Below are 27,367 nucleotides of genomic sequence, written 5' to 3'. Positions count from 1 at the left end.
ACGTACTGGGGAATCACCCTAAGCACTAACCCGAGCACAGATCTCGGAGCTTCGGCGTTCCGCCACCATACCCATGGTGGCATTCACAACACATTCAAACACGGCCTTCGCGGTTGCGAAGTCGCCGATCGGCATATTCGCTAGCCCTCCACGGCAGGCGCGAAAATGAGCGAACATATTGGCACACCTGGCCGAGAGCTCTATTTATAGATTCGTATATCATTTATGAAAACCGAGTGGTGAGCAGGGAGGGTCATTGGGCTCCCCAATTACACAATTGTCAGAAGCGGCCACTTCTACGAACTAGACAGACTGGCTCTCTGGTAGCTTCTTTCGCTCGTTAGGGGGCTTCTTATTTCAACACTTCTTCACGGCAATCATTCATCGAGTCTCTGTCTGTCATTGATGGACGCTGGCTTGAGACAAAATAGGATAACCTCGCCTTGCTTTCACAACAGCTAGCGACGGCCACACTATTTAATATCCAACACTGTGACGCAGTAGGAGACAGCCGTGTCAGTCTTCCCTTTGCCGAGGGCCTATAAACCGCTTTGCCCCGAAGCGTCACCACCGCCGTTTATTCCCGCGTTTGCTTGCGCCACTACACTAGCGTGACTCAGCAGAGCCGTCTTACAACAAAGGGCCGAAGAAGAGGGCGTTTGATTTATGCGGAACATCGCTCGCACGTCGTCCCTGGCGGCGCCTCTGCGTGCACTGCACACACTGCGACAGCCCTTCCAATCCACGCTTTTTGTTCACGATGTGGCTGACGTGAACCTGTACCGTAGAATTGCTTCACGTTGCGAAACTTAATCACAGAGGCCAAATACAGACACGCAAAATGTACAGGCATGTAAAATGAAATCCTGTAGTGTTATTCACTCGGTTGATGCGAACAACGACATGGTTTTCTTTTCTTCAATCGGAACCATAAACAAGAATGGTAAATAAGAGTGTACGACTGGCATCATTGCCAACGACATGTTTCTTTTTTCCTCCTGCCGACTCTTAACAAGTATAGTAACTAAGGGCTTTAAGAGTGGCATCACTGCCCGAAATGGCAAAATTAGGACGTGATGGTGAAGCTTAGATGAAAGTAGCACACCCCATGTGTAGAGCCCACGGTAAGGATACCAGTGTTGGTGGCCACGGGTGGACATCCTTAGTCATGAAATTCTTTCGTGCAGTGAAAGAACTTCTGGTAAAGCGTAATACCGCTAACGGAGTGTTGTAAATAGCCCAATGAAGTTTCGGACCAGCTATCTTATTTCGTCCTTCACCCAGGCGTAAACGAAGAAGAAAATAGAGGTCTGTTTCTGCTTTAAGATGCAATAATAGAGGTAAAGATAGATATATGGAGAAGGTAGTTTCGTGAAAGGAAACAAATGGTTGACGACCACTGCATATAGACGGAAAAGTTGACAAGAAGGATTATTTCGAACAGTGTTCAGATAGCCGACAATTCAGTACATGTATTCAAAGCAACGCTTGACTGCCACCCTAAAGGAGAAATATTGCTAAAGTCAGTAACCGGAGGTAATCCAGTCTTATGCAAAGTACAAAACACAAGAAAAGCAAGCTATGAAATGACGGAGTATAATACACATATACTGTATGAAAAGAACTACTTTGCTGTCGGTGAAGGTTACTTGAGGGCAATTGTAACAGGGGACACAGCAGTTTTCGCCATGTTCCTCTTAGATTATATCGTCTGGACTTTTCCGGCTAAGATAAAGGTTGTCGAAGAAAGCAGTGAAAAGGGTGCGTGCGCGCATGGAACGTGCTCGTGAGCTTAAAGCCGTAGGTAGACGCGACACCGAAGGATCGGGACGCACGTCTACCGACTGATAAGCAACCACGGGGGAATAAGAGGAACGCTGCGGGTCCGTGGCCCTGGAATGCTCCCGGGGTGAGACGACCACATGATGGGTCGACCGGCGCCCCGTCGCGCCTAACACGGCGTCCGTCCGACCGGGCTTGCCACAGGCATGCTCATCGCGACGGCGACGACGAACACGAGAGGCGCCCGCGCAGAGAAGAAACGCCGCACATATCTGGCCCCTCGGCCGCCTCATCTTCGGCGCCAATCAAGCCGCCACTCGCCCAACACCGGACAGGGCTGCCGGGTGCAAAAGCTCACTCCCTTACCATCCGCAACCCCAACACACACACACACACACACACACACACACACACACACACACACACACACACACACACACACACACACACACACACACACACACAGCAAACGCGCGCGCGCGCTACCCCCCTCCCTCTCCCCTTCTCAAACTTACCCCGGACCACTGCCCAGACTCATCTTCTCTCGGTCCTATGCGCTTCTCTTCCTACCCGTCCCGTGCTGCGGCTTGCTACCTGGGCGCCTCAGGTGGGGCATCTGAGGAGAGTGCGGGGTTTAGGGCGAGGAGGAAGAGTACGCTCGGCCGGAGCTGTTGGTTCGTGATGGTGATGGTGGCGGCGCGGCGGCACGGGCGACACAAAACAAAGCGCGAAAAAAAGAGAGCCCCGTCGGGGCAAGGAAAGGGGGAAGGGGAAGTGCTGTGGGAGGGGGTGGGGGGAGGAAGGAAGGGTCGTCCGTAAAGCCGACGTGCCATCCTTCGGAAACGCCAGTACAAGCCGATCGCGCACGCGGAACGTGGGCCCGGTCGTATCTCTACCGTTCTCTTCTCCACGGTCGAAACACCGCGGTACAAAAAGCTCGTTGGAGCATTTCCTGATCGAGCCTATAGGAGCCGCACTTCCAGTCCGATTCCTTGCTTTCAGTGCGGACGAATATCTCGATTACATCTACGGAAGCAGTTGGTCAGCAGAACCTCCACTTCCAGGGCTGATATCACTTTCTCGTCTCCCCTCGAGGTCCTTCTTAATTGGCCACTGACTGTGGTTGACCCCGGATCCTTGCGGAATCAAGCTAAAGCTCAGCCAACATCCTGCCTGTTTGCTTCATCCACCATGGTAAGTACTACTCGTTATTTATCGCACGCTGCATCTACGCCGAAGTAATCGGCTTCAACACCGCGGCGTCCGGATGATGGCGTAATTCTCGAATTGGAAATGACTCAAATGTAAAGAAGTCTTGACGCGGAAGGACAGGTCGATCACTATCTGTCCTCGACGCGTCAGTTTCGCCCCTTAAATCACCGGGGTCATCTCATGTATGAAGTCATACGGCGCAACTCCTGCGTAGCCATTTCATTTACGTCCGTTTTTCTTCCCCTTTTTTAAGCTGCACTTAGCTTGTCCCGAGGATCCAAGATCAGATGTGAACACCTTTCATGACATCCCCAGGACAATATCTAGCTGCTCAACATTTTCTGTTCGTGTTCACCGACTTTTTTATTTTCGAGAGAGAAAAGTTAGAGGAAGTAGGAGACCGCGAGTTATTCACCGCGTCGGCAACCTGCTTTTGAGAATTAGCTATGCATCATACTCATTGTCAGCTGAACTGAACTCATTGCAGTACAATAGCACGTATACAAGTCGTCCGCACTTGCCGTATTCGACGTCTCCTATTCCCACCTTACAGCTGCCAATTTTCCGACGTCTTCCCTTAGTCTCATTATTTGTCTTCGGAACCACAATTCTCTTCCCTTGGCAGCAATTTAGTTATTCTGGCACCCCCAACCTGGCATCACGTACATCATGAAGCACATATGGTGTTCAAGCAACAACAAAAAATAATTCAACTCGGGCAAATCATATCTTTTGGAAGCTGAAATGCTGCGGCGACATTGCCGCCAAATTCCAGAGGGAATAAGTGCGATACCGCGAAATTAATGAACAGCTGTGCAGAATATGGCCCTGAATTGCGGTAGATAACTGGCATCGACAACACTGCGCTTGCGAAAACGAAAACCTCCGGAACTGCGCTACAGATAAGACGGCACCGACCACACTGCGCTTGAGAAGGCGAAAACCTCCCGGAGGGTCGAGGGGGACAAGGTGGTAGCTGCATTTAGTTGCTTCCTGTAGTTGCAAGTCCTTTCGCCTTCGTTCCAAAGATAACAGGTTGAAACACGGAGGCGAGTGGCCACCCTCGTTTAAAATTCTGCTCGCGGGCTACGCGACCGCCTCGGCGCGCGAGAATCTGAAAAGGAGACGCGCGTGGGCCGCTCTCCTTTAGCGTGCCGTTGCACAGTTTTGTACGGTGCACTTAGGCCAAGGATAGGTAGTGCGCTGCCTGTCTCAAAACAACAAACTGTTGGGGTGCGCGCGCTGTTGCGCATTGACGCCAGACATGCGTTGTTGCTGGACTAAATGGCATGATCCTTTGCATAAGTGTCCATTGTGTTCTATGCTATAAGAGGTTACTACACAGCGGTGGGTGTTAAGTGTTCGGCTCTCGATGTGTCCGTAGGTATGCGGTGCCAAAATGTTGTTGTATCCAAGTCCTCTAGCTAGACATTGACTAAGTAGAATAAATGTGAAATATTCAAGTACGGACATTAAGTGCGTAGATCCAGGGAATCATTCAGCTGATGTCTCGTCACCGGGTCAGATGACGCTGCTTGTGGTGGCACTCAAAATACTCTTAAGTGACCCTTCGCATTTCTTATGAGTCTTTCTTTCCCCCTTCGATATCTGAGCTAAGCATTTCTTTCTAAGGTTTGTGGCATTAAGATTCTGTTCATTAGTGTATACACACGTTATTTGCATTTCCATCTGCCACACATACAAAAAAGAATCAGATGGCTTGACTTGTGGCCCGTATTCCTCTTGCACCTTCCCATTACCATGCTACTCTTCGCCTTTCGAATGACGAGTCTTCAGCTGCTTGTTGGAGGTAGCACTTGCGTACTACATGTTTCCCATGAGCAAGCCATACAAAACATGCGACGCAATCTTGTAAAGTAAGGGCGAGGTTTTTATACCCAAATCTTTGTCTTCTCGTGCACGCTTACATCGCCCTAGCACGCACAGAAAGCGACTTCAGTGGTATAAAAAAATTAAGGTGACTGGGCAGGGGATGGCTGTACGAGGCGTAAGGATACTACCACTACTGATACCCAGAAAGCCACGAAAGCACTCTTAAAATACCTCAAGTCGACAGGTCTTGGGAACCGTGTGTAGACTCGGTGCGAACCTTCCACTGTGCGCGAAACTGTTGCCTCTCTCTCTCTCTTCATTCCCATTCTCTCTCCCCCCAGCGCAGAGTAGCAAACCGGACGTGCGTCTAGTTAACCTCCCTGCCTTTGCTATCTTCTCTCTCTTTCTCTCTCGGCCAGAGAGCACAGTTGTCGGCAAGTGACGGCGCCCCACACTCTGAAATATTTTGCACTCTTCAGAGCTGATCACGTTCCAAAACGATAATCGCCACCTGTCTCGCGCGCACTTCCTTTCTTCCTTAACAATGTACGCTCACTACTTTCTTGTCAGCTACGTCACCGCTTGTGGTTCGTGACCACAAACTACTAGGAGCGTCGCGTTAAAGAAAGAACTGTACCTAAGATAGATCACGAATATTGTTTGGGGGCAAAACAAGCCCCAAAGGGAGCAAACTTTTATAAAGGGAACCCCTTCCGTCCTACAGCCATCGAGCAGTTACAGTGCTTTTGGCCGACAGCGCAGTTTTTCTTTGTCTTGGGCGTTTTAGTGATTGCGCGTGCTAAAGTGTTCTTCGTGGTAATCATTTCTAAGGCAAATTCGTATTTCTTCGACAAGCGATTGCTCCAGATGGAATCTAAATAACCCTACTCGCCCACCTTGACACGTTAGCTCATCTGAATTGTTCCTAATTCATTAGGCTGCGCGCGTTGGCTTTCATTAAATGCTTGCGAACGCACGACTCAAACTCGTGTCGCAAACATCTCGCAACTTAGTAAAAACGCGATGCTCCACGTGCCCGAGATACGTTTCTACGCGTACAAAAATACTACGTTCCTACACACCTGTGTGTGTGTGGCCTTAGAAAAATAACGCATCAGGTGTCGGTACTCAATACGTCACATTAATTTCATGCACTCGGTCGAGCCTGCGTGCAGCCAAATCAGGCAGGGAATAGTAGTGATCATACGCACACCGATGTGAACCTTAATAATATTTGGGGTTTTACGTGCCAAAACCACTTTCTGATTATGAGGCACGCCGTAGTGGAGGACTCCGGAAATTTTGACCACCTGGGGTTCTTTAACGTGCGCCTAAATATAAGTACACGGGTGTTTTCGCATTTCGCCCCCATCGAAATGCGGCCGCCGTGGCCGGGATTCGATCCCGCGACCTCGTGCTCAGCAGCCCAACACCATAGCCACTGAGCAACCACGGCGGGTGATGTGAACCTTGGAAAGGCACATGCGCAGTGACAGAATAGGTTCCCTTGAATAATTTTCTATCATTCTTTTCTGTTTGTTTAATTACTTCTTTCTTAATTTATTACCGAGCTGGCTTTTCTAGTGATACATTTCTCCTTGGTAGTCTGCTCTTCAGCGGAGTATTTTTTCTTCTTTACTTCAATAATGAAAAAAAATCAAATGCGATAAGACCGCTCTGTATGATTGGCGTTCGAACTCCGCCTGAATGGCCGCAGAAGCATGCAGCAGTTTGGTTCAGCATGCCTACATCAAGTAATGAAAATTATACGTACTCAACTGCCTGAGTAAAAAAAGCACTAAAGTATTGTAGAAGTAAAAAAAAAAACTATTCAAGTTATGATAACGCGAGGAAAATCAAAAAGGCTTCCGTTTCTTTTTTATCTTTCGATGTATACGTAGGTGTTACGCAAAACAAGGTGGCTGATGCTGCGCTGTACTTATGCGTGCGGTGAATGCTTGCCGCACCAAAATTATACTTGGAGAGAGCGACCTTGCTTCGACGTTCTTCCTGCTCATTTTGGATTTGGCGCCGAGACTCTGATCCGACGGTCGCCCAGTTCCCAAGGTCTCAAAGCAACTAGTTAAACTTCCTGTTCTAACCAGCTTCGCGCAGCATCCTACATACATGGGTGTGCATCAATGATGCACTCTTTCGGATGACGGCGAATTAGTTGGTATACCTACTAGACAGCAGTACAGTTGCCGAAATTTATCCACAACATCATGTGGGAACACCGAGATGCCGACACATCTCGGTGTTCTCGCGTGACGTCACGGCTTAATGTGGCGACCGTGTTGTTATCTAGTAGTTCTCCTAGAAACGCCCACGCCTTTGCCTAGAGCTTTCGGATACTACTCTGCGATAGCAATATGATAGCAATATTGTTGAATTGCTGCTTGGGTTATAAGGCTATGCTTGTGGCTGCTAAGCACGAGGTAGCGGGCTCGAATCGCGGCCACGGCAGCCACATTTCAATGGGGGCGAAAAACACCCGTGCACTTCGATTTAGGTGCACGTTGAAGAACCCCAGGCGGTCGAAATTTCCGGAGTCCCCCACTACGGCGTGCCTCATAATCAGAAAGTGTTTTTGGCATGTAGAACCCTAAATTTTAAAGGCTGCGCTTGTGAACAACGGTAGTTACCTGGACACGTAAGTCACAAAGTTTGCAGTGCTGGTCCAAAGACTAGTGTCTATTTTGGTCTTACTCTTTGTTTTGCAGCGCGTTGCTTGAGATTACTAGGCAAGAGTGTGAAAGTTTGTACATTTCAATGTAAGCTATGGACAACGCTTATCGGAATTCCCTTCACCTATCCTGCAAGGCATGGCCTTCGGCTACAGCGTCCGCCCTAATAGATAACGTCGGAGTCTGAAAGCATTGGCCTCCAGTTGTGCAGAAAGGTTTCCGTGACTGCTGTCCGTAAAACGTTACGTCATAATTTGCCATCAGCATTTTCCTGTTAGGACGAATACTGAAGGCACCATGAACGTACTTTTTTTACCATTCCGTTTCAGCACATTGGCAACCATTTCAAACTCCTAGCTTCATATATACTTCACACCATGAGACTGAGAGTTTTAAAAATGCTGCCTGGTGCGTTTATGCATGAAATTGGTTCATGAAATGCCAGGGATATAATAATTTCACGCCTTTTTTATGCGGAGTCGAACGGACGCAAGCTATGACTCCCGTCATGTACACCTCAATCTTCGCTACCGAGGGCTGCCATTTAGTTTCGATATTGCATTAGCTTCTGCGGTGATAAATACTGGCCGCAGGTAGTTGACACCATGACGTTTTCTGCAGCGCCAAATCGAATTGTCATTGCTCGTGCAGCAGGGCGCATGTCCAGTCAAGAGGTGTGGTAACATTTCATTGAAATCAAATGCGAAATCATTGAATTTTCAAAAACAAATGAACGACTCAAAACGCAATCTGCACCTGCTTCCTGGAACCAAACGGAGGACTTGGAAGAACCTATGTGCGTTCAAAAGACATTGGAAGAACGTTTCCATTAAACATTCATTGTTTTTTTTGTTACGTTCAGCTTTTCATCTCCTCGTACAAATTCAAGTGCGTTTCGTCGTCTACATGAGTGCACGCGGAGCCATGTGTGAAGCTATTGCGACACTCGGCGCGTGTCACGCCCAACTAATCTGCACTAGTTAACAGGAGTGCGCACGCTGAATGTCTCTACGTAAATCTTGTGCATGTAGATTCGTTACGAAATCTGTTGGGCGGGGAAAAAAAAAGAAAAGAAAATCGTGCAAGCAAGTAACACGTTTGGGTGTGACTTTTACTTGTGGTGTTTGGTAGGCCCCGTTTCTGAAGCAAACCAGAGGGCGCACGACGAGAAAACAAATTGCGTAGAAAAGCTGAGGCCATCCCGAGCTTTTCGCACTTTCCGAAGGAATGTTTCGCACGAAGATAACAGATCACCTTGAGCAACAACAAATACCTGGCTTTGATTGTGACGGTGTATTACTGAGACAGAAAAGACGAGTCTCTGTTTCACGAATGTCCGTGCCGCAATCGTGTACAGTTGTATGATCTTTGAAGTGCATGCGTAGAACGAAGATTACGGTTATCTAAAAAGCAGAAAAAGGCCAAACAGTCGTGTTTAACGAATCCTATAGCATAGAGCCTACAGCCCTGAATTTTATTCCTTTCATGTTTAATTACGTGAATAATCTTTAGCCGTTAAGAGGGCATGTTTTATTGTGCCACCTGAACCACGAAAGATGCCTACTTAAGCTGGATTTGCAGTACCCGTACTTGCAATAAAGAAAGTGTGCGTATGTCTGCGAGGGGAAGGGAAGGGGGGGTGGGGGCTAGGGCACTATGCGTACGTCAGCGCCATTGGGCATTTTCAGCGTGCATGTAGCAATTGTTATCGCGCCTCATCTACTTTTCACGAGCGACTTCTGCGGCTAGAAAACGAAGAAGCACAACACGCTGAGTTTCTGCAGACGAGCGTGGCAGGCGCCCTGCACACTCGAATTCGGGTGAGGCTACAACCGCTACATGCTTACGGCGCTTGCAGCAGCGCGCACAGTGCAGAGACAGAGAGAGAGAGAGAGAGAGAGGCGGCAAAAAAGCTTCAGCGTAACAGCCGACTAACGAACCAACCGTCGGCAGAGCTACACGGCTATGTAAGATATCTCTTTGAGCAACGCGTTGCAGACAGGACGGATGCCTTCCTCCGTGCTTGTCGCCCGGAGCGCGTACGCTTGCATGTATTCATGGCGATCTCCGAATGGCCCGGGACGTTGCAGCGCGGGCCCAGGAGTAGGCAGAGGCGCGCGGAGGTAACCCCGCCGAGTGCTGGCGAGGGAGACCTGTTTATCTCGGGGCGGCCGCCTCGCACGTACAGCGCCGCGGTCGGAGGTCATTACCAGAAAACGCCGAGCGCGAGCCGTGGAGCGTTTCCGAGCGCCGCCGCTGAGCCTGCGACCGCAACGGCACCATTTGTTAATAAGCTTCGAGGTCATTAACAATTAGCTAAAATGGAGAAGCTCCCCTGTAAAAACGTAGGGAATGCATCGAGCGACGTCCCTCCAAGGGAAGTCGTGGGGTGAAATAATTCACTAACCCACGTTGTATTGTCAGGGCTGAAGGAAAACGGCGTCGCTTGTTTTGTTCTTGCCTACGCAATACGCCTCTTCTTCTCTTCAGTTGTCTTTGACACACGTGCTTGCAGTATGGTAACAATGACTTACGGCAATGATTCTTAGCGTTTTGTCGTCCACGTTCCTGCAAATGAAAAGTGTGAGTTTGGCGTCACTACCGTCATTATTTAAAAGGGGGCGTCTTTATCATACTTCAGGCATCCGCTAACTAACGGGTAACGCTCAGCGTGACATCAGGGCTGGGATAATTTTACGATTATATTCCAATGCTGCTTATCGTGTTCCATCAACAAATCAAACTGCGCCCCGCTTGCGTTATCAGCGATATCGGCTGGTCATGAACAAGTGGGTGATAAGAAAGGAATAGGACAGGAGCACAAGAACTATTTAGATTATACCAGCCCAGATTTTGGACTAGTGGTTCTGACGCACCAGTGTCAGTTCTTGAGTCACTCTTTGCTTACGTGATTCTAATGCGCCCCGGTTACTGCTACCTTAAGCCCGTGTCGACTTTAGCTTCGAAGCTCCGAGCAAGTTAATTCTGTCTCTACCGACAATTATTGCACGCGCGCAAATGAAAACGTCATCAATAGATCGTGACGCTTCCCGTAAGGGAAAACGTCGCGTTATGTAGGTGTCAGCCCTTGCAGAAATAAATTGGCGCAAAATTTTGATGATTGTCCTCACGATATTTAGCAGGACAAATGGGCCGTCAGATGAGACCGTTGGTTCGCTGCGCTGTTTTTTAACCAGTTTGCTCAACAGAAGCACAGAGCAACTTTGTCGATCTGGGGGCACGCTTATATCGCGCTTCTGCGATGACGCAAGGCTAGAGTTATTTTTCGTATGGCGCTGTCACTTTAGGGAAGACAACCAGCGCAAATTTAATTGCCCCTAAAGTGTCGGTATCTCAGGAAACGATAAATTATTATCTAAGACCACACGTGTTAAGAGTCGTGCACAACACGCGAACGTCAGTCTTTGGATAAAGATTGATAGCATGTCAGGTATACGTGCATAGTGAACAGTGCCGCGTGAGAGGTTGGAATACCGTTGCTAGTCAACTTTTGCTGCCATAGAATTGATTCATGTAAGGAGGACTGGCGTTTAGGAAAAAAAAGGGGAGGTACTCCGCTTCTAACTGTATCACTAATGATAGGACCGTCAGCAGCACCATATAGACCAATCGGAGATCGGAGAAAATGAGATGAGAGGAGTGGAGAAAGAACACGAACTGGCTAGGGTGCTTGAACACGCACCTCCTCTCCCGCTCACTATGGGGGACGACGTACAGAGCGGTATGCGAGGAGGATGTCGAGGTCGAGGCACCCCAGCGCTGGCTGGAAAGGGGTTTACGTGCGTTGTTAGAGACCACGTAGTCATGTACAGTTGCTAAGCGAGGATCCATCCGTCAAAGAAATCCTCCCGTATATGACTGACGCCGTAAAGTTCTGTCCAAGACTTCAAAAGAGAGTGGGACCGGCGTGAAGGAAAGACACCATTCACCCCTCGAGGAGGCGACAACAATGGAAACGAAACATGCACACAAAATAAGTCTTTCCTTCCGTTCAAAGCGATGCACGGTGAAACGGCTGCAGAAGGCTGAGTACTGCTACATTGCATACTGCTTTGCCAAGGGCCATATTTACGGGTGAGAACGATGACACGTGGTTCAGCAAGGGAGCCTTTTCGGAAAACAAACTCGGACGTGCCTATGTCACCTGCAAACCGGACAATGAAAAAGCTTAGTGGTCAGGTTGTCAAATTTAAGGCGACAGCCGAGACGGCGCAAAGTTATGCGCGGTGCTCACGGCTTTGCAGGGTGCATGACCGCAGGGTCTGGAAAGCAGCACGAAACGGTTAGCATGATCACGTGCCATAGGAAGTGGAAGTTAGCAAAGAAATTCGTACACAACATTGGTGAACACGTAGCGTCCAGTTGTTCTCGCACCGTGTTTCTTACTTATTTTTTTTGTAAGTTATAATGGCCGGACATCGACTGCACTCATGGTATTGCTACCTGAGAGTGTTCGGCACTGCCCATACGTAGCACCTGTCCTTGGACGCACTCTTCGCCGCCTGTACAGCCGTCTCCTCCACGGGCAAACATGTTGTGTTTTGACAATGGCATTTTGCACGTGCCGAGCACGAAAGCTTGGTCGAACACCCTATGGCGCCTCATACAATTTCAAATTGCTATGAGCGATGAACGCTTAGCATCAATAGAATAATATGGACAGGTGAGAAATACACATAGATGATGTAGGTGCACGCGCCTGCAGATGGCAAATGGCAAACATTTGTAATATCACCACGCACTCAGCAACGGGCACTACCTAAGACAGCTTGAGCTTATTTGGAAGTTGCAGAAGAAAGCGCCACCAAGACGGATGGCATCGTGGGACACATGAATGAAAACTCGCACCTATATTGACTCATCTCCAGGTCTCTCCGAGACAACGTGCCATTCGCGTCTACCTGCTCTCACGACCTCGTGGCAGCTCGCCAAGCGTTTCTCGTCTGTCAGGCGCCCAAGGAAGCCTTGACAGCAACAACAAGAAAGTTGGCGCGAAGCGGGGGGGCCAGTAATAAGAATGGCGAGGGGTAATGACTGCGATAGCTGGCATGAAAGGCGTTTATTATGATCGATAATCAGCGCATACCTTCCTATTTTATGCCACAATTGTACTACGTTTACCATGAGTGTATTAAATACAAGATGAAAAAAAAGGATATCACAGACGTGACAAGCTTTATAATCTTTCTTGAAGGCTGCATCAGGAAAACGCACTTTAAGAAAGCATTCGTTGAGTATGAACGTAATATTGTTGATCAGGTGCGAAAGAAACGTATTGTCTTTGCAACATGAATGCATGAATTCAGTAACCTGTGTTTTACTTGATGTTAGGGCACAACAGAGACATGTAAAACATAATAAATAAACATTCCATTATGTAACAGAAAACAAACTTTCAAGTATGCTTTGAAGTGTCTGAGCGGCGCAAAAGAAAGCCAGGAAGGCATGGTATATCGTTCCACATGCGCATAGATACGTGAGTAATACAAGTGGTTCTATACATTAATACTTAATCTTTGTCTGCGTTTCAACCGTTTCATTCTGGAGCAGCAAGCCAGGGTGTTTGGTTAGGCTTACATCTCTGGCTCACTTTGAGGCATTTTACCAGCTCTCCTTTTTCATTCTTTAGGAGCTAAAGCGAATTCATTTTCCCCAATAGCCGTGGAAGCCATGTGGATGACAAAACGACTGTGCTTGAAGCAGCGAGTACGAAGTTAGCGCGGGTTATTGCAGCTGGGCACATCATCGACGTTTCGGCCGAGGTTCGGCCTTTATCAAGAGTGCATTTGGAAGCACCTCGAGTTCAATTTATACATTTTCTGTGTAAGAGTGAATAATAATAATAAAAAAAAACGTAGGTAGCCTATGAGCACCTATGTATACAAACACGCGCGCAGGACTCGGATTCGTTGAACTGGTTCCTTCACACACATACACACAGGCATATATATTTATGTATAAGTTATACGAAAGACAGGAAGGTTAACTCGATAGTAGATTTGCTTAGCTACACTTTACTGCGCAAAGGTGAAGACGTACGCCAGCTTAGAAAAATTTAATTATGGCGGTTTACGTGTCAAAACCACGGTCTGATAATGAGGCACGCCGTAGTTGGGGACTCCGGTATAATTTTGACCACGTGGGGTTCTTTAACGCGCACCTAAACCTAAGTATTACACGGGTGTTTTCGCATTGCGCACCCATCGAAGTGTGGCCGCCGTGAGGGGGATTTGATCCTGCGACGTCTTGCTTAACAGTTCAACACTACAGCCACTAAAAAACCACGGCGGGTGTATGAACGATTAGAATAGAAGAAGAAAAGTAAGAAAGAAGGTATCTGAACTTGTTTAAAAATTGCTTCGCGGTAATGAATTGGTTGGCCCGACCTCCTGCCAGCTATTTAAATCAATATTGAAAGAATAGACATAAATAAAGCAGGTGGTTGTTCTATATTCTACATGAACAACTATATGATAAAGAATTAGGTGTCTCAAACCATGGTCTTCACGCGGAATAGAAATCAAACCCTGGTCTTCACGGAATAGAAATCAGCATAGAGAAGTTCATCACAAGCCCATTCGTATTGATGACAACGAGGTAATGCCTGCGAAAAGTGTCATAATGGTCCTTACCAGGCTTTTGTTTTTTTTTGTTTTTTTCACTGTCACCCAGAAATAACTAAACGGCGCCGCAGCGCAGGAACTAAGCAGGCCGGGCGCTTCTAGCCGCAGCTGGCTTCCGCAGAGAAAGTACAGAGGCGTGAAAGTCAAAGTGCAGCCGGAACACATTTGACCCACATGATGGGCCCGCGTTTTTGCCCTGAACTATAGGGATCAGGAATGTATGTATGTATGTCTACCCACAAACGCGGCAGTTCGCTCACGCGTGCAGCGGCAAACAATAGCAGCAGTGTAGCCGCTATAGGTCATTACCCGCCTCGCCGAGTGGTGTGAGGCGGAGAATAAGAAGGCCGGGCCGCTGCCGGGTTCTTCTTCCGCGCAGGTCGCGCTTTTGTTCTGCCGGACGGCCGGGAGCGCGCAGCGCGCAGCGAAGCCCGAAAGAAAGGAGCGCGGGCGCGCGTTGCAAAGTGAGCGCACGCGTGCGGCGAAATGTATCAAGCACAAAGGAGAAGACGCAACCAGCAGCCATGGTTGAAATATGGGCCGCTCGCAAGAATCATACGCGCAAGGTGCCGGCGTTTGACACCCTCCTAACTGCTGCCTTCTAACTTCCACTGCGCGTGCCGCTTCAACGGCATGCACGCGGCGCACGTGGTCGATTGTTTGACTGAGTTCCGTCAGGTCGTTATACACACGGCAGTCGAAATGCAGATAAATATTACACCTTGATAATGCGGCGATATCGCTTTTGATCAAGGTCACACATCTGTCCTCGATCACGTTTGATTGTAGGATTCGTAAAACTTCTGAAACGTCCTATTTATGCTTGATTTGGTCTGTGACCGCAGTTCAACTTCTGAGTGCGCAGCTTGTGGGACACAGGTATGCATATGGTCGGGTGCCGCGAGCAGTCGTCAACGCCCGGCTAGCTACAAGTAATTCGCTTTAACACCTGGAGCGCACATCCATTGTAACAATGCATCGGGATATATATGAATACACCTAAGATCTTGACCACTTATCCTGCGGAGCCTCTTGCTCCAGCAATCGCTGGTGCTTATAGCTGCGGTGTCTTGTATTCATTCTGCCATGAATAGAACTCGCTGCACACAACCTAACCTCTCCCTCTTTGCACCACACTCACTATGAGGAAGGAAGGAAGGAAGGAAGGAAGGAAGGAAGGAAGCAAGGAAAAAGTGGAAGAGGAAAGACAGAGAGGTTGTCCAGTTTAGCTCCACCGGTTTGCTACCCTACACAAGGGAGCGGGATGGGGAAAAGATACAGTAGCATCAGGGACACTGCAGCACCAGGGACACATTTTAGTGAAGCAGAGACAAGGCGACTATTAGATCCTAAACTAGGTCACCTTCATAACAAGTATATGAGGTCACGGCTATAGTAAACCGCAGACTTCTCCATTCATGGTACATTTTGCTTTACAACAGCCAGAAAGCCCTGCCGTGATCCGAATTGAACCTAGATCAAGGAGTTTGTCAGGCGAACACATTTGTTCCCAATGTAGCCGATTATCTCACCCAAAGTTCGTGCTCTCCGCGTTGCTGGCAACTTCCTCCTTCACATTGACAAGTTGAACATAGAATGTAAGATATGCAGGATAGCTCATGAAGCAGAGACTCGTCTTTGCTGCCTAATAATACACCGTCTTTGTGAATAGTGTCCGTGATTATATTCTTTATTTCGCTTGCGTGTTTCGACGCTTCCTACCGGTAGTTATTGATGATTCCTAGAAACTAGCTAAGGCCCATTTTTGCGCACTTGCATCAAAGAAAATTCAAGGCCGCGTGTTGTATTAGCGAATAATTTCTGTAGGAAATACATTCAGATCCGGCGCCAATAAAGGATCAAGGCACTGAGAGGATGATCAAGAGATTCCGGGTGAAAGACAGAAACATTGGATCCTCCGCCTTACATGCATTGTCACAGATTGTGATATGGCACATTAAGTGGTAACGTTTGAATAACTTCTTCTTATGGAAGATATCTGACTTCCAGGCGAAGTGTTGGAAATGTGAGGTAATCAATGTAGTCAGGAAGTCCAGTACTTTTGGCACTCTGTTTTTGGAGAGTTTTCAGAGCTAGAGCTGTTGTGCTTTTATCTTTACTGGAGCATTAAAATAACCTGTTCATTTTTTCTGTTTGTCGAAAACCAGGACATCTCTTACAGCGTGTAACTTCTGTTTTGTTGCTAAACTCTCTATGTAAAAGAGTTGTCAATATGTACCCGCTGTCTGCTTTGTGGCCTCACAAAGTTCATCATATAGCTAGACTGCTGGGGTTCTTTCGCGATTGAACGTTTACACAAGAGAACTACACCGTTGCCATTCGTAGAGCACGATACCGCGGGCCCAGCAACAGCTACCTATTTTTCCTGTACTTCTCTAGAAGCGGTAGTGATGCACGGTTCGGCATACGTGGCTACGTGCTTGCAATGCCGGAGCACCACACGGTAAACCTATGGACGTGCATGCGCGCACGCGCACCCACACACGCGCACAAACACAAACACACACACACACACACACACACACACACACACACACACACACACACACACACACACACACACACACACACACACACACACACACACACACACACACACACATGTGCAAGAGCACGCCGAGTACAAGGTAGTCTGAGGCCCCAGTCCGCGGTTCGCTGGCCACGGACGCCGGCACCGCGGCAGTCGATAACAATGACGGAGATGAAAAGGACAGGCTCGGCCTGCCAAGGTCGACGGGCCGTACGCGACCCGCGTCCCCAATTGCGCCCCCGCCGCCGAGAACTTTCCCGTACGAGTGGCACGTTTGGGCCAAAGCTGCCGTGCTAGGTGACCGCTTGCGCGTGCGGGCCTGGCGAGGAATTTCGTAGGCTGCTTGCGCTGCCCTTCGCCAGATCGCTGCTTGTCACTTTCGTTTTGTTTCCTATGATACATACGCAGACGAGAGAGTCACTGATTCTAGTTGTCATCATCGGTTATTTGACGAACAGGCGACAGTGTGCAGGCTTGGTTAGGTATCATCGGCCTCTTTGTTCAAAACAGGCATAAACAAGGTTTTCTTTTCTTTCGACCTTTCCTTGACTGAAAGTGCGCGGAGAATAAATAAGGACAAGTCATACCGATTTGCATCGAAGCAGTATAATGGCGAAGCGGCGAAAACTGATGCGCAATAAACAAACAAGAAAACTAGTCACCATTGGGTTCATTGATGACATAAGTACAGCAGTGCATGCTTGAGTGGCACTGAAACAAACGTTGAAGGCGAGCGTGCCGGGCTTGCCGGGCTTGCCTGGTTGCCTTGCGTGTTAGTGAGAAAAGGATATTCTGGAAGCTTGCGGGGCGTCAGAGTTGGCGCGTGTGAGATACACAGCTGTCTTGGCGCGTAAGTCGATACTACCCTCAATCCTGTTGATATAATGCCGTGTTTTCAAAGTTATTGAGGTGAATCAACGGATTAAGAGCGTCGCAGATCTTTCCAAGACACACTTCGTGTCTTTCTGGACTGCTTCGAAGGGTGGGCATGTTTGCATGGACTCGTTACCACTAATACAAAAGAAAAGTTACAAAAACTGACATGTTTCAACCACGGTTAAGCTTTGCAGGTAACGGCATTGAAAAATCTTGACTTCTTTATTGAAGGGCGATATGCCCCGCGATGCAGAAGACTGCACTAGAAACATAAGTACAATTCATTAAAATTAAATTATTTGGAAGACACAATATATCAAATGACAAAATTTTGCCTGGCTTACTATATACATTGCCGTGACTTCTTCGAGGATGTGTTCAAATGCTTACCTGCTTAAGCGTCTAACATATACTTGTTACTATTCATAAAAATTGCGGGAACGTTTATCGCAATTATAAAATAAGCTAGAACCGCTAGCTAACATATGCCATAGCTAACGTCACTGATCCCTTTCAAGAATTTGACACTCATTGAGGTTTACCACTATGAATTCGCTACTGACACTTACATATCACGCATTAACTGCTCTAATTATCGTGTTGTGCGCTGTAATCATTTTTATAATGCCATATTTGAACATGTGTTTGCTTTTCTTTGTCCTCTTACCACATCGCAATGCTGCTGCTGTAGGCAGAAGGTATTGTTTAGAAAAGGAAGAAAATAAAGTTTGTTGTACCACGGTGTAGTGACTCAGTGACCTTGGCGTTCCGTTGCCGAGCTCGAGGTCGCCCGCTTGATTGCCGGCAGATGTGGTCGCATTCCGAGGATGCGAGTCTGTACCGAATCTCGCTTACTAAAATTTATGTTCACGATAAACAAACGCAGGAGGTCCAAACTAATCAGGAGCCCCCAACTACAAGATGCTCCCTGTGGAGCTCTTGGATGTAAAATTTCACAAAATGTTAAACTTATGAGGCTCTTAGCCCAAAGCAGTGGATTCACTTCGGTACTTGAGGAGCTCGCTCGAGACATGCCTACTACTGAGACCAATTTGAAGAGGTTACTCAGTCTGCTAGTGCAGAGCAGCAGGCCCACAGGAAACGTTGCAGGAATGACAATGGCAGCACTGGTCATTTCTGGTTCACTTAAACTTAAAACACATCGTGTCGGCGTGTGTAATATCTCCAATCTCTTCGCAATCTTTGTTGTGTTTGCTCGTTGGCACGCAAGATACGGCTCCCAGTTGGCAGGTCCGGGAACACAACATTCTTTATTGACAAGCAGCGCACAGGTGTTTTCGTAGCGAATACGTATATACCTTCTAAGAAAGCATGGGCTATATCTGAGAATGATGTCGCTTTCATCTGTCTCATTTAGCTGAGCTGCATAAGGCCTCAGAGCAAGCCTTGATAACGCAACCATAATATTAGCTATTATTCTTCCTTAACGCGGAATAATCGCACTGTAACTAGCATCGAGTAAACAGTCGAGATTATTTGGCCCCACTGTGGTTGTGATCTGACTTAGTAACGACGGCCTCATCCTTGCATTCAAGGAGCCCTTCGCTTACCACTCTTAGATTCATCATGCAAATAAGAAACGTGCTAGCATTCCACGTGGCGCCCTGTTTGGCCCTCGGCGCGTCAAGGCAAACGTCCTAAATGAAGCTGTTCCAACCAGTTTCGAAGGAAGAAACAGTGGGATCTAAGCGAGCGCTGTTCTTTTTTATTTCCGCTTTGAACAAATCCGCACAAAAACAACATGATACTTACTATGCACGAACGTTCTGCAGGAATTCAACGTTTTCTAGTGCTAAAAAGTTTCCGTGCAGAGCAAAACGAAATCTCTGACCGCAGTAGCTCGAAGGGCCGATGTGCCGAAGGAGCAATCCTTGTATGAACATTGAAGTCGATAGCGTACAAGTCGTAGTTGATTCTGAGGCACATCATGTAACATGATGATGAGACACAGTTTTTACGATGGCGGTGTATTTTCCTGTTAGAATAACCTGCAGACAAATTTTTGTCTACCTTGTGCCATTGGCGACGTTCATTGCATTTAAGATGACATTGGAGAAAGTGCAAACGTGGATGAACAATACACGGATATGTTTCATAAAGTTACCACTGGGCAATCATAAGCGTCCGTTACGTTCTGTTCTGCACTTACATATGTAAATGAACGGTGACATTTACGTTTGATTCACGGATTTGCATGTGCGTTCTGGTTTCTATCCCACATCCTGGGGCACAAGGCTTGTATATTATAGCATTGCATATCACACATTTCATTGAGAGCTTTTTATTTGGCGCAATCGTCCCCGTAAATACAAGGAATCCAAAGCGTAAAAGAAGTATTGCGGAACTTTATTTGCGGTTGTTGCCATGCTGAAAGCTGGAAAGCTACGCTGCACGCAGCGCATCTTTCCCGGCTGGAGCTGGAATTTTCTTAGAATGCATGTGATCCAAGTATTCAGTTTACTGTGACCTTAATCCAAATTTAAGGAGCACTTAGTCATCGAGTTTGCAGAAAAAAACTGATTGCTGAAGTGTGATGATGTAACTTATTCACCTGTTTCATTAAATGCGAGATTTTCTACCGGGCATTTGAGTCATCCTTCATCTTGCACAGCCAAAACACTGGTTCGCAACGTATATGCCCCTTCGATCACGCTGGACCAGTGGCAAACAGCCACCTTGGTCTATCGAAGGCTAGCCACTCCCCATGATCTTCACAATCATCCGCCTAAATATATTCGCTGCGGCAAAAAGACCTATCTGAAAAATCTTCTATATTATCCGTGACCCACATCAACCTAACTCATGCCATGGCACTGTGTTTTCAAATATAATCACTTCATCTAGTTCCTTTTCGCTGTTTTCGGCTTGTATTTCCTTTAGACCAACTCTGTTCTCAAATATTGGTTGACCTGTTTATCACTGTCATTTTCTATGCCATAAACAATGTTTCGCGGGCCATTAAAAAACACATGCGAGAGTTCTCGAACAAAATATACCTTCGCGAGATTCAGTTCACTGATATCACATTGCTTTGCAGTCGAAATCTGCAAATTCTGCATCCCAACATTTCAGCTGGGCGAAGGGCTGATGCAGCATTAAGCTGTTGATGATTAGAGTTCAGCAGGATGCCAATGAAGCGAAGTTCATATCGTCTGTAAAAATGTATAATATCTGAGTATGGCCTCACGCTCAAGTAATGTCGTTGTCATCGCCGTATGTCATCACCGTATGTCATCGCCGTATTCCGGGTATGCAGTTCAAACAACTTGTGAAAGATTACGTCCATGTTGTCACAGTAGGACAGCACCGTATTTGTCTACTTATCTCAATATTCTGGCATTGTTAGAGCCCTGATACAGTCCATTACTTTATGCCCTTATTGATTACAAATTGCATAACTTCTTTTGTAACCCTGTTTAAATATGAATATCATGATGCCGGTCGCACAGCCGCAGATTGCGACTTCTATTCACTATTGCGTAATGCACAAACAGTGACTACAACTTCACTAACGTTGATAAACTTGTCAAAAAAAGTCACAACACGTGTTTCCGGAGCAGCTGCCAGTGTAGTGCGGCTCTTATAACGTGTACAGCTTCATATTACTTTGAATATAGTCGGCTGAAGTCAGCTAGTAGCACAACTGAGGCAGCTAAATTTTTTTTTGTATAATCAATCAGTTAACACAAGACCAAAAGTTTTCTTTCTCACACTATTCAATTTCTCTGTTTGAAACCTCCGAACAACTTCAGCAATTACATTTGCAGGCTCGAACTGTTGTACTCTTATGCGTTGAGTCATCGGCTTGCACAAAAGCTTGTGACTGTAGTACGCTCCTCTACGTACTATATATATATATATATATATATATATATATATATATATATATATATATATATATATATATATATATATTCGTTCTAAACACTCTCGTGTTCAGGACAGTGAACTGGAACCACCTATGAACGCCCTCATTTTTCTATCGTCTTTAGGGGTCGGCCAAGCTAACGACAATGGCGTTCCTGGTGTGCGCCACCTTGACATGGTCGCTCTCCCACGCGGCGCCAGTAATGACACTGGTCGGATCCTCCACTCAAGTGAGCATCCACGCCGTCACCGATCCTAGCCCCACGACCGCCCCCTCTGACAGTAGCAGCGCCGTCTTCAAGGCGGAAGTCCAGAGCGGCACCGAGGCCGCAGCGTCCACGGTCGGAGCCGCCTCGCCATCCGTGACCACAGCTTCCACTTCCGCCGAGTCCACAGTGGCGGTCTCCTCCTCAACCGAGATTCCTTCTTCTACCCCGGAGTCTGCTTCGACAGCTGGCACAGTAACCATGGCGGCAATGGAAGCCGGCCACGAAGACAAGTCCGTGAGAGTGACCGCCACCTCTGGCCCCGAGACCTCGCCGGTGGTGTTGGCAGCCAGCGAAGGTAAGCCTGATCGCTTCCAGGTCGAAATGCACGAGGGTGAGCAAATTTCTACCCTGGGCTCCAATAGCGGTCAAGGAGATGATAAGTAGAAAAAAAATGTCAATCTTTTAATCTTTTATGTAGTCAAATTTTGTCATGAGCTCCATCGCCAACTGTGTGGCGCGGAACGAGACGACAGCTTTTTCATTGTGTCAACACGGCATCTCATCTGGCTTCCAAAGGGGTAGTGAACCTGCTTTGTAGAGCACATAGACAGGGGAGGCAAAAGCTGATTTTACACAATGGGGCACAGCCAGATTAGGCAGCTAGGCAGTAAATTCCTGCTAATAGCGCAAGCCGATGAACAGGATGACGATAGTATTTAATAAAGTAAATCCATCTAAATATTCTAATTTATGCTCACATCTTCATTTTATATCCACTATTTAGTATATTCTGACTGGAGGAGACGGCACTTACCCCAATCAACGCGCACTACTCCAATTTTCACGCGTTGCGCAACATGTACTACACCTCATTAGCACACCGGCTGATTACATTAACTGTGCTGGTTGATTGCACTTTTCATACGTTGAATAACATGTCTGCATTTCTCATGCATTAGAGAACATGCGCAACACCTAAGCGCCGCAGCTCGATAACAATATCTTAAAAAAACAATCAGTTACAACAATAAGTTACACTACAGTTAAATTTTAATTCGATTCTTTCTAAGCGCACAAGCAATGGTCCACCTACAATATATATGATTTGTCTAAAACAGAATCATTCTCGGAAGTTATTTTCGCCTACGAAATGCCGTATACTTTACCTCTGAATGTGGTCCTTTAAGCCTGTAGTCTAAGAATCTCGCATGTGTTTTTCTACTGCGATTTCGACTTAAATATTATGAGGTGGAGTGGGCTTGCTCCTAGTTCATGCACTTCAACGCAGCATGTATATTGTAATGTAGTGGATGAAAGATTTATATTTTCATTCCCAGCGTACTTAGCCTGCCTTCTATCCCAAGACAACAATGCGCCAAAGACCCCGTTCTCAATATCTCTATACCATCCCAGACTTTTAGAGCAGGAAGGGATCAACAGAGGCAACAGAAGAAAATCCTCAGCTTGGAGCCAACGTAGTGAAAAAGGGAGAAAACAAGTCTCCCTGTAGGAACACTGGCTCCAGGCGGAAGTTTCTCTTGTTTGACTAGTGTTGAGCAATTCAGGTATCAATCTCCCAGTGAATATTTTGTATTGTTTGTTTCCGTCTCTCTACAGATTAGTGCGAAATACAAATGCAGGCGCCAACAACTTTTTTAGGTGAAGTATGTGCCAGCTATTTTGAAAGGGAATTCCCAACATTAGCGAAGTTTTCGACTCTTGAACCAAATCACATTGTCCGCTTGAAAGGTAATCTTTACGGATGTAATTCAACCGCTCTTAAACCTGTTGGATAAGCAACTTTGCAGCTCTAGAAATTACAGCACAACAATATAGCCCCCCTCTCCTCAGAAAGAAGAAAAGCTGTAAGCAAAATACATATGCCTATGCTTTAAATTACAGCGTGGAAAAAGTAATTTATGCTGGCGGTGTGCCGTATAGACATCGATGTTGATTGTTTCGAATTGCTATCGGGGCTATACCAGGAGCTAAACTCGAGATGTGGAGGAACAGTACTCATGGGGTTTTTGATTTTAGTATAGAAGATAACCTATGCCTAAGCACCCCAGGGCACTGTGGCGGGAGCACTACTGGCTCACCTCGCCTATCGACCTCCGCAGTATAGCGTCATCGACCACCCAACGATGCAGTCGATAGCACGCATACAACCTGCCTCGCCTGTCTGTTTCGATCATGCTTCATTCTATGCGTTTTGGTGCGTGCCCTTCCACTGTCGACTGTTTGTCTCGTTTTAATGACAACCGTTCCCACGTCGCAGAGCGGTCTGACGAGTCCAAGTCCGCGACGGCCACGGCGGTACAGCCAGGCAAGAGCGACGCGACAACCGGCACTGACGGGCCGACGCCGGTTACAACGGCTGCTCGCCAGGAGGAAGCGGAAGGCCGATCGGGAGATCAGGTAGGGAAGGAGAAGACAGAATAACGCACGTTCCTTCTGCGGCTCGTTGTCATGCATGCAAGCAGGAAGCAACAATGGCCACCACTGGTCGTGAGCACGCATGCGCCCGCCCGCCCGCCCGCCGAGTCGGATAAAAGACACCGAGCACGCACCTTCGCCCGACGATTATGATCAAGACAAGCAAAGGGATGATCGCATAGCCGCATAAAAGGACGCGTGTCCCCCAGACGCTGAAGTAGCGCCAGCTGGAATATAATAATTCACCGCGTTCGCGTCTGAGGTCGCGCACTGAGGAGAGTGTAAGGTCGTATTCAGGGTATTCATGCGTCATTTATGTACACGAATAAGCGCGGTCATCGCTTATAAGAAATTTCCTGGCATCCGAAGGACGCAATAGCGTGAATTCCGATTCCACTTGTCTTTTCAGGAACGGCGGGCAGCATATGCAACACGCGACCTTCTGGCTCGCAGCTGTTTCGCCACCTAATGATTGCGCGGCGGTATGATTATTGTTGTCGCTAGCAAAAAGCTTGGAAGTGACTCTATTGCAGCTTGGAAAGCGAAACATCGCTATTAACGAAGCGCTTCTACTATTACTTTGAGCATCCATATGTTTAAGCGAAATTGCTTTCACGAGCATTGAACTGTTTGGTTAAACGAGAACCCCAGAGCCACAAGTCATTCAACGAATTTTATTCATAATATTTTCTTCTTTGGGCTTGTAAATTTTTCAGAGCACAAACTCATCGCCAGTGACAACCCCCGCGGTGGTTGCCGAGGCAATGGAGAAGGCATCGGAGACGTCACCAGTTCCGGTCGCGGAATTCAGGGAAGACGCTCCAACCACGGAAGCTCAGAGCAAGGATACGTCGGCATCATCCCCCACTGAGTCAACAGCCACTGCCACCGGCACAAGCAATGCTCAGGAGGCAACAGCGAGTCCGAGCTCGCAGGCTTCGACCGAGGCATCATCCGTGAGCACCGAAGCTGCGGCTGCCGCTGCCACTGCTCACGCTGCCGTCGAAGCCCACAGCGAGACACCAGTCGCCGTCACAGCAACAACAGAAAACGCCTCGCCATCCAGCCCTGCCAGCACCACGGGATCACCCGCGAGTGCCGAAGTCAAGGCGGAGCCCTCAGAACCCGTCCAGGCTGCGTCGTCCGTGAACGAAACCAAAGTGGAAGCACCCAAAGCTGTTGTCGACGCAGCGGCGCCGGCTGTCCAGAAGGCAGCCGACACCGAAGGCCGCTCTGAAACCGGAGTCCCGGTGACCACCCCGGTCCTGGAGACCAAGCAGGAGAACACCGAAGAGAAAGCGTCCGTGACAACCACCGTCACTGGCACCGCAGCTCCGGCTTCGACCGAGAGTTCCACAACCGCAGCTACGGAAGTGGCCGCACGAGCAGCCGCACAAGAGGAGGAGACAAAGGGCAGCACGCAGGTGACTCCCCAGAGCGAAAGCACCACCGAATCTCAGAAGACAAATGACGCCGCCCCTTCCACAGTGAAACCAGCCGTCTCGGAGGCTCAGCCGACGACTGCGGCCGCGGTCGCCGAGGCGATGGAGTTCGCGGACAAGGCTAGCGTTGAAGTTTCCAAGCCCACAGAGATGGTTTCGTCCCAAACCACTGAAACCATGGCAATGACCACGGCAGGTGCTCCCGCAGCAGCAACTATGAGCGAGGTGGCAATGCCGTCTTCGACGAATGGATCGACAGCCCCGGCTGCTACTACCACAGCTGCTGTGAATGAAGAGTCCTCCACTGCTTCAAAGGTAGTGACGACGCAAGCAGCGACGACTACCACTGCGTCATCGACCACGACTGCGTGATTGTCAAACTGACTTTTCGTGCTTGCTTCAACAATTCAGTACACGGAGTTCGGCCACTAAATTAATTCGTGAAGGTGTGTTCTCCTCAGCTAAGGAATTTGGTCTTGAAAAGAACAAAGAAAAAGTTCAAAAAAATATGCGCTGAATATTTTGCTGCTTTACCACTCCTCGAAATGTACAGTTTTTTTTTCTTTTCTGCCAGCTTAAAGAAACTGTCCTTGACAATCACGATGATTTTTTTAAACTACTTAAGCTGAAAAAAAAAATAAACTCGTGTTAGGGGGTGTTTTGTTCCTATTTACGGAACGCAGTGTGATTGTTAAATAAAGATGTGAGAACCAAACTATTTTTATTCTTATCGCTCTATTTCTCACGACGGAAAATTTAGTCCTGCGGGAAGCGCGGTTTGCATCATATAGCCGCTGTGTATACGTAAAGAACATATCCGACCAGAAAAAGGTTACTGTTGGTTAAGTATTGAAAGACTTGAAGCTGGTTAACCTTACATTGCGTAACCCATCATGTAATTTCATTTGAGTTACACATACATCGTCCAGCTGAATGCCGAAAGCAGTCATTCATCGTTTTCACCCTTCAGGGAACGTACACTAAACGCCGTTCAAGGAAGCTCGAAGTGATGTTACATTGATCACATTTTGGCAGAGAAGACCCGGCACAAAAAAAAAGAAAGGCTCTCGCAAAGCACTTTCCAAACGCCGGCTTCAGAACAGGCAATCGCTGAATTACGTGGTGTCAAAAGCCGGCGAGGTCCTTAGAACACGCGAGTTAACGGCGGCAGCCTCGAGAAGAATGTGGGACGGCCAACAGAAAAGCCGGTGATGTAATGTGTAGCGGGAGCGGGGAGACCTCCACAAATGCGGTGGCGAGGCCCTTAGCAGCATCAGCCGGACGCCGCGGGTCAAGAACGTAGCGGAACAGCGATGAAAAACGCCCGCGGAGTCTTCTGCTTCAACGCCGCAGACGCGATGATTCGAGACGTCTTCGCAGCGCTGAGGCGATGATCGCAAGCGACGCGCATACGTTGAAATCCTTGAAGGGTGACGTAACAATCAGGCGGTAAGAGATGCATGGCTAGATGGCGCATCCCAACGGGCTTTATTATTTGTCAGTACATGAACACGCCCGTATTTGTCACTTGTTTGTAGGGCAAAGCTAAAACAGCATTGCCATTGAGGGTAGGTCATTGGGCAATTTCGTAGATAGCAAGGGAATGCCAGCTAACAGAACAGGAAAAAGGAAAACCGAAAGAAAGGACAAGCATAAGTTGAAGGTAGGGCTCTCGACTTGCAACTAAGTTTCAATGAAACGTTGTCCACGACAGACCAAACTAAACGTGTGCATTGCAATAACGCGCGCCGTAAGGAAGTAGCAGGGGAGTTTTCTCAAAACAAGCGTATATCTATGCATGACATCG

At 47.7% G+C, this 27,367-nt stretch overlaps 1 protein-coding gene and 2 long non-coding RNA genes across 3 annotated transcripts in view; 1 reads left to right on the top strand and 2 right to left on the bottom strand.

Annotated features, from left to right (window-relative positions):
• Positions 1 to 27,367, bottom strand: part of LOC135898751 (uncharacterized) — a 133,694-nt gene that overhangs the window by 29,399 nt on the left and 76,928 nt on the right. The window lies entirely within an intron of this gene.
• LOC135898752 (uncharacterized) overlaps positions 1 to 27,367 on the bottom strand; it is a 54,588-nt gene that overhangs the window by 13,334 nt on the left and 13,887 nt on the right. The window lies entirely within an intron of this gene.
• Positions 2,610 to 26,278, top strand: LOC135898749 (streptococcal hemagglutinin-like). The gene is made up of 4 exons (XM_065427882.1): positions 2,610 to 2,976; positions 21,599 to 22,037; positions 23,961 to 24,100; positions 24,835 to 26,278. The coding sequence occupies exons 1-4, from the start codon at positions 2,974 to 2,976 to the stop codon at positions 25,930 to 25,932; spliced, it is 1,680 nt and encodes a 559-aa protein (XP_065283954.1). The 5' UTR covers positions 2,610 to 2,973; the 3' UTR covers positions 25,933 to 26,278.

Source organism: Dermacentor albipictus, chromosome 3 (genome assembly GCF_038994185.2).
Source record: "Dermacentor albipictus isolate Rhodes 1998 colony chromosome 3, USDA_Dalb.pri_finalv2, whole genome shotgun sequence".
In the NCBI taxonomy this organism is placed as follows: Eukaryota; Metazoa; Arthropoda; class Arachnida; order Ixodida; family Ixodidae; genus Dermacentor; species Dermacentor albipictus.
Note: the sequence above shows the minus strand (reverse complement) of the source record. Positions and strands in the feature narration are given on the sequence as shown.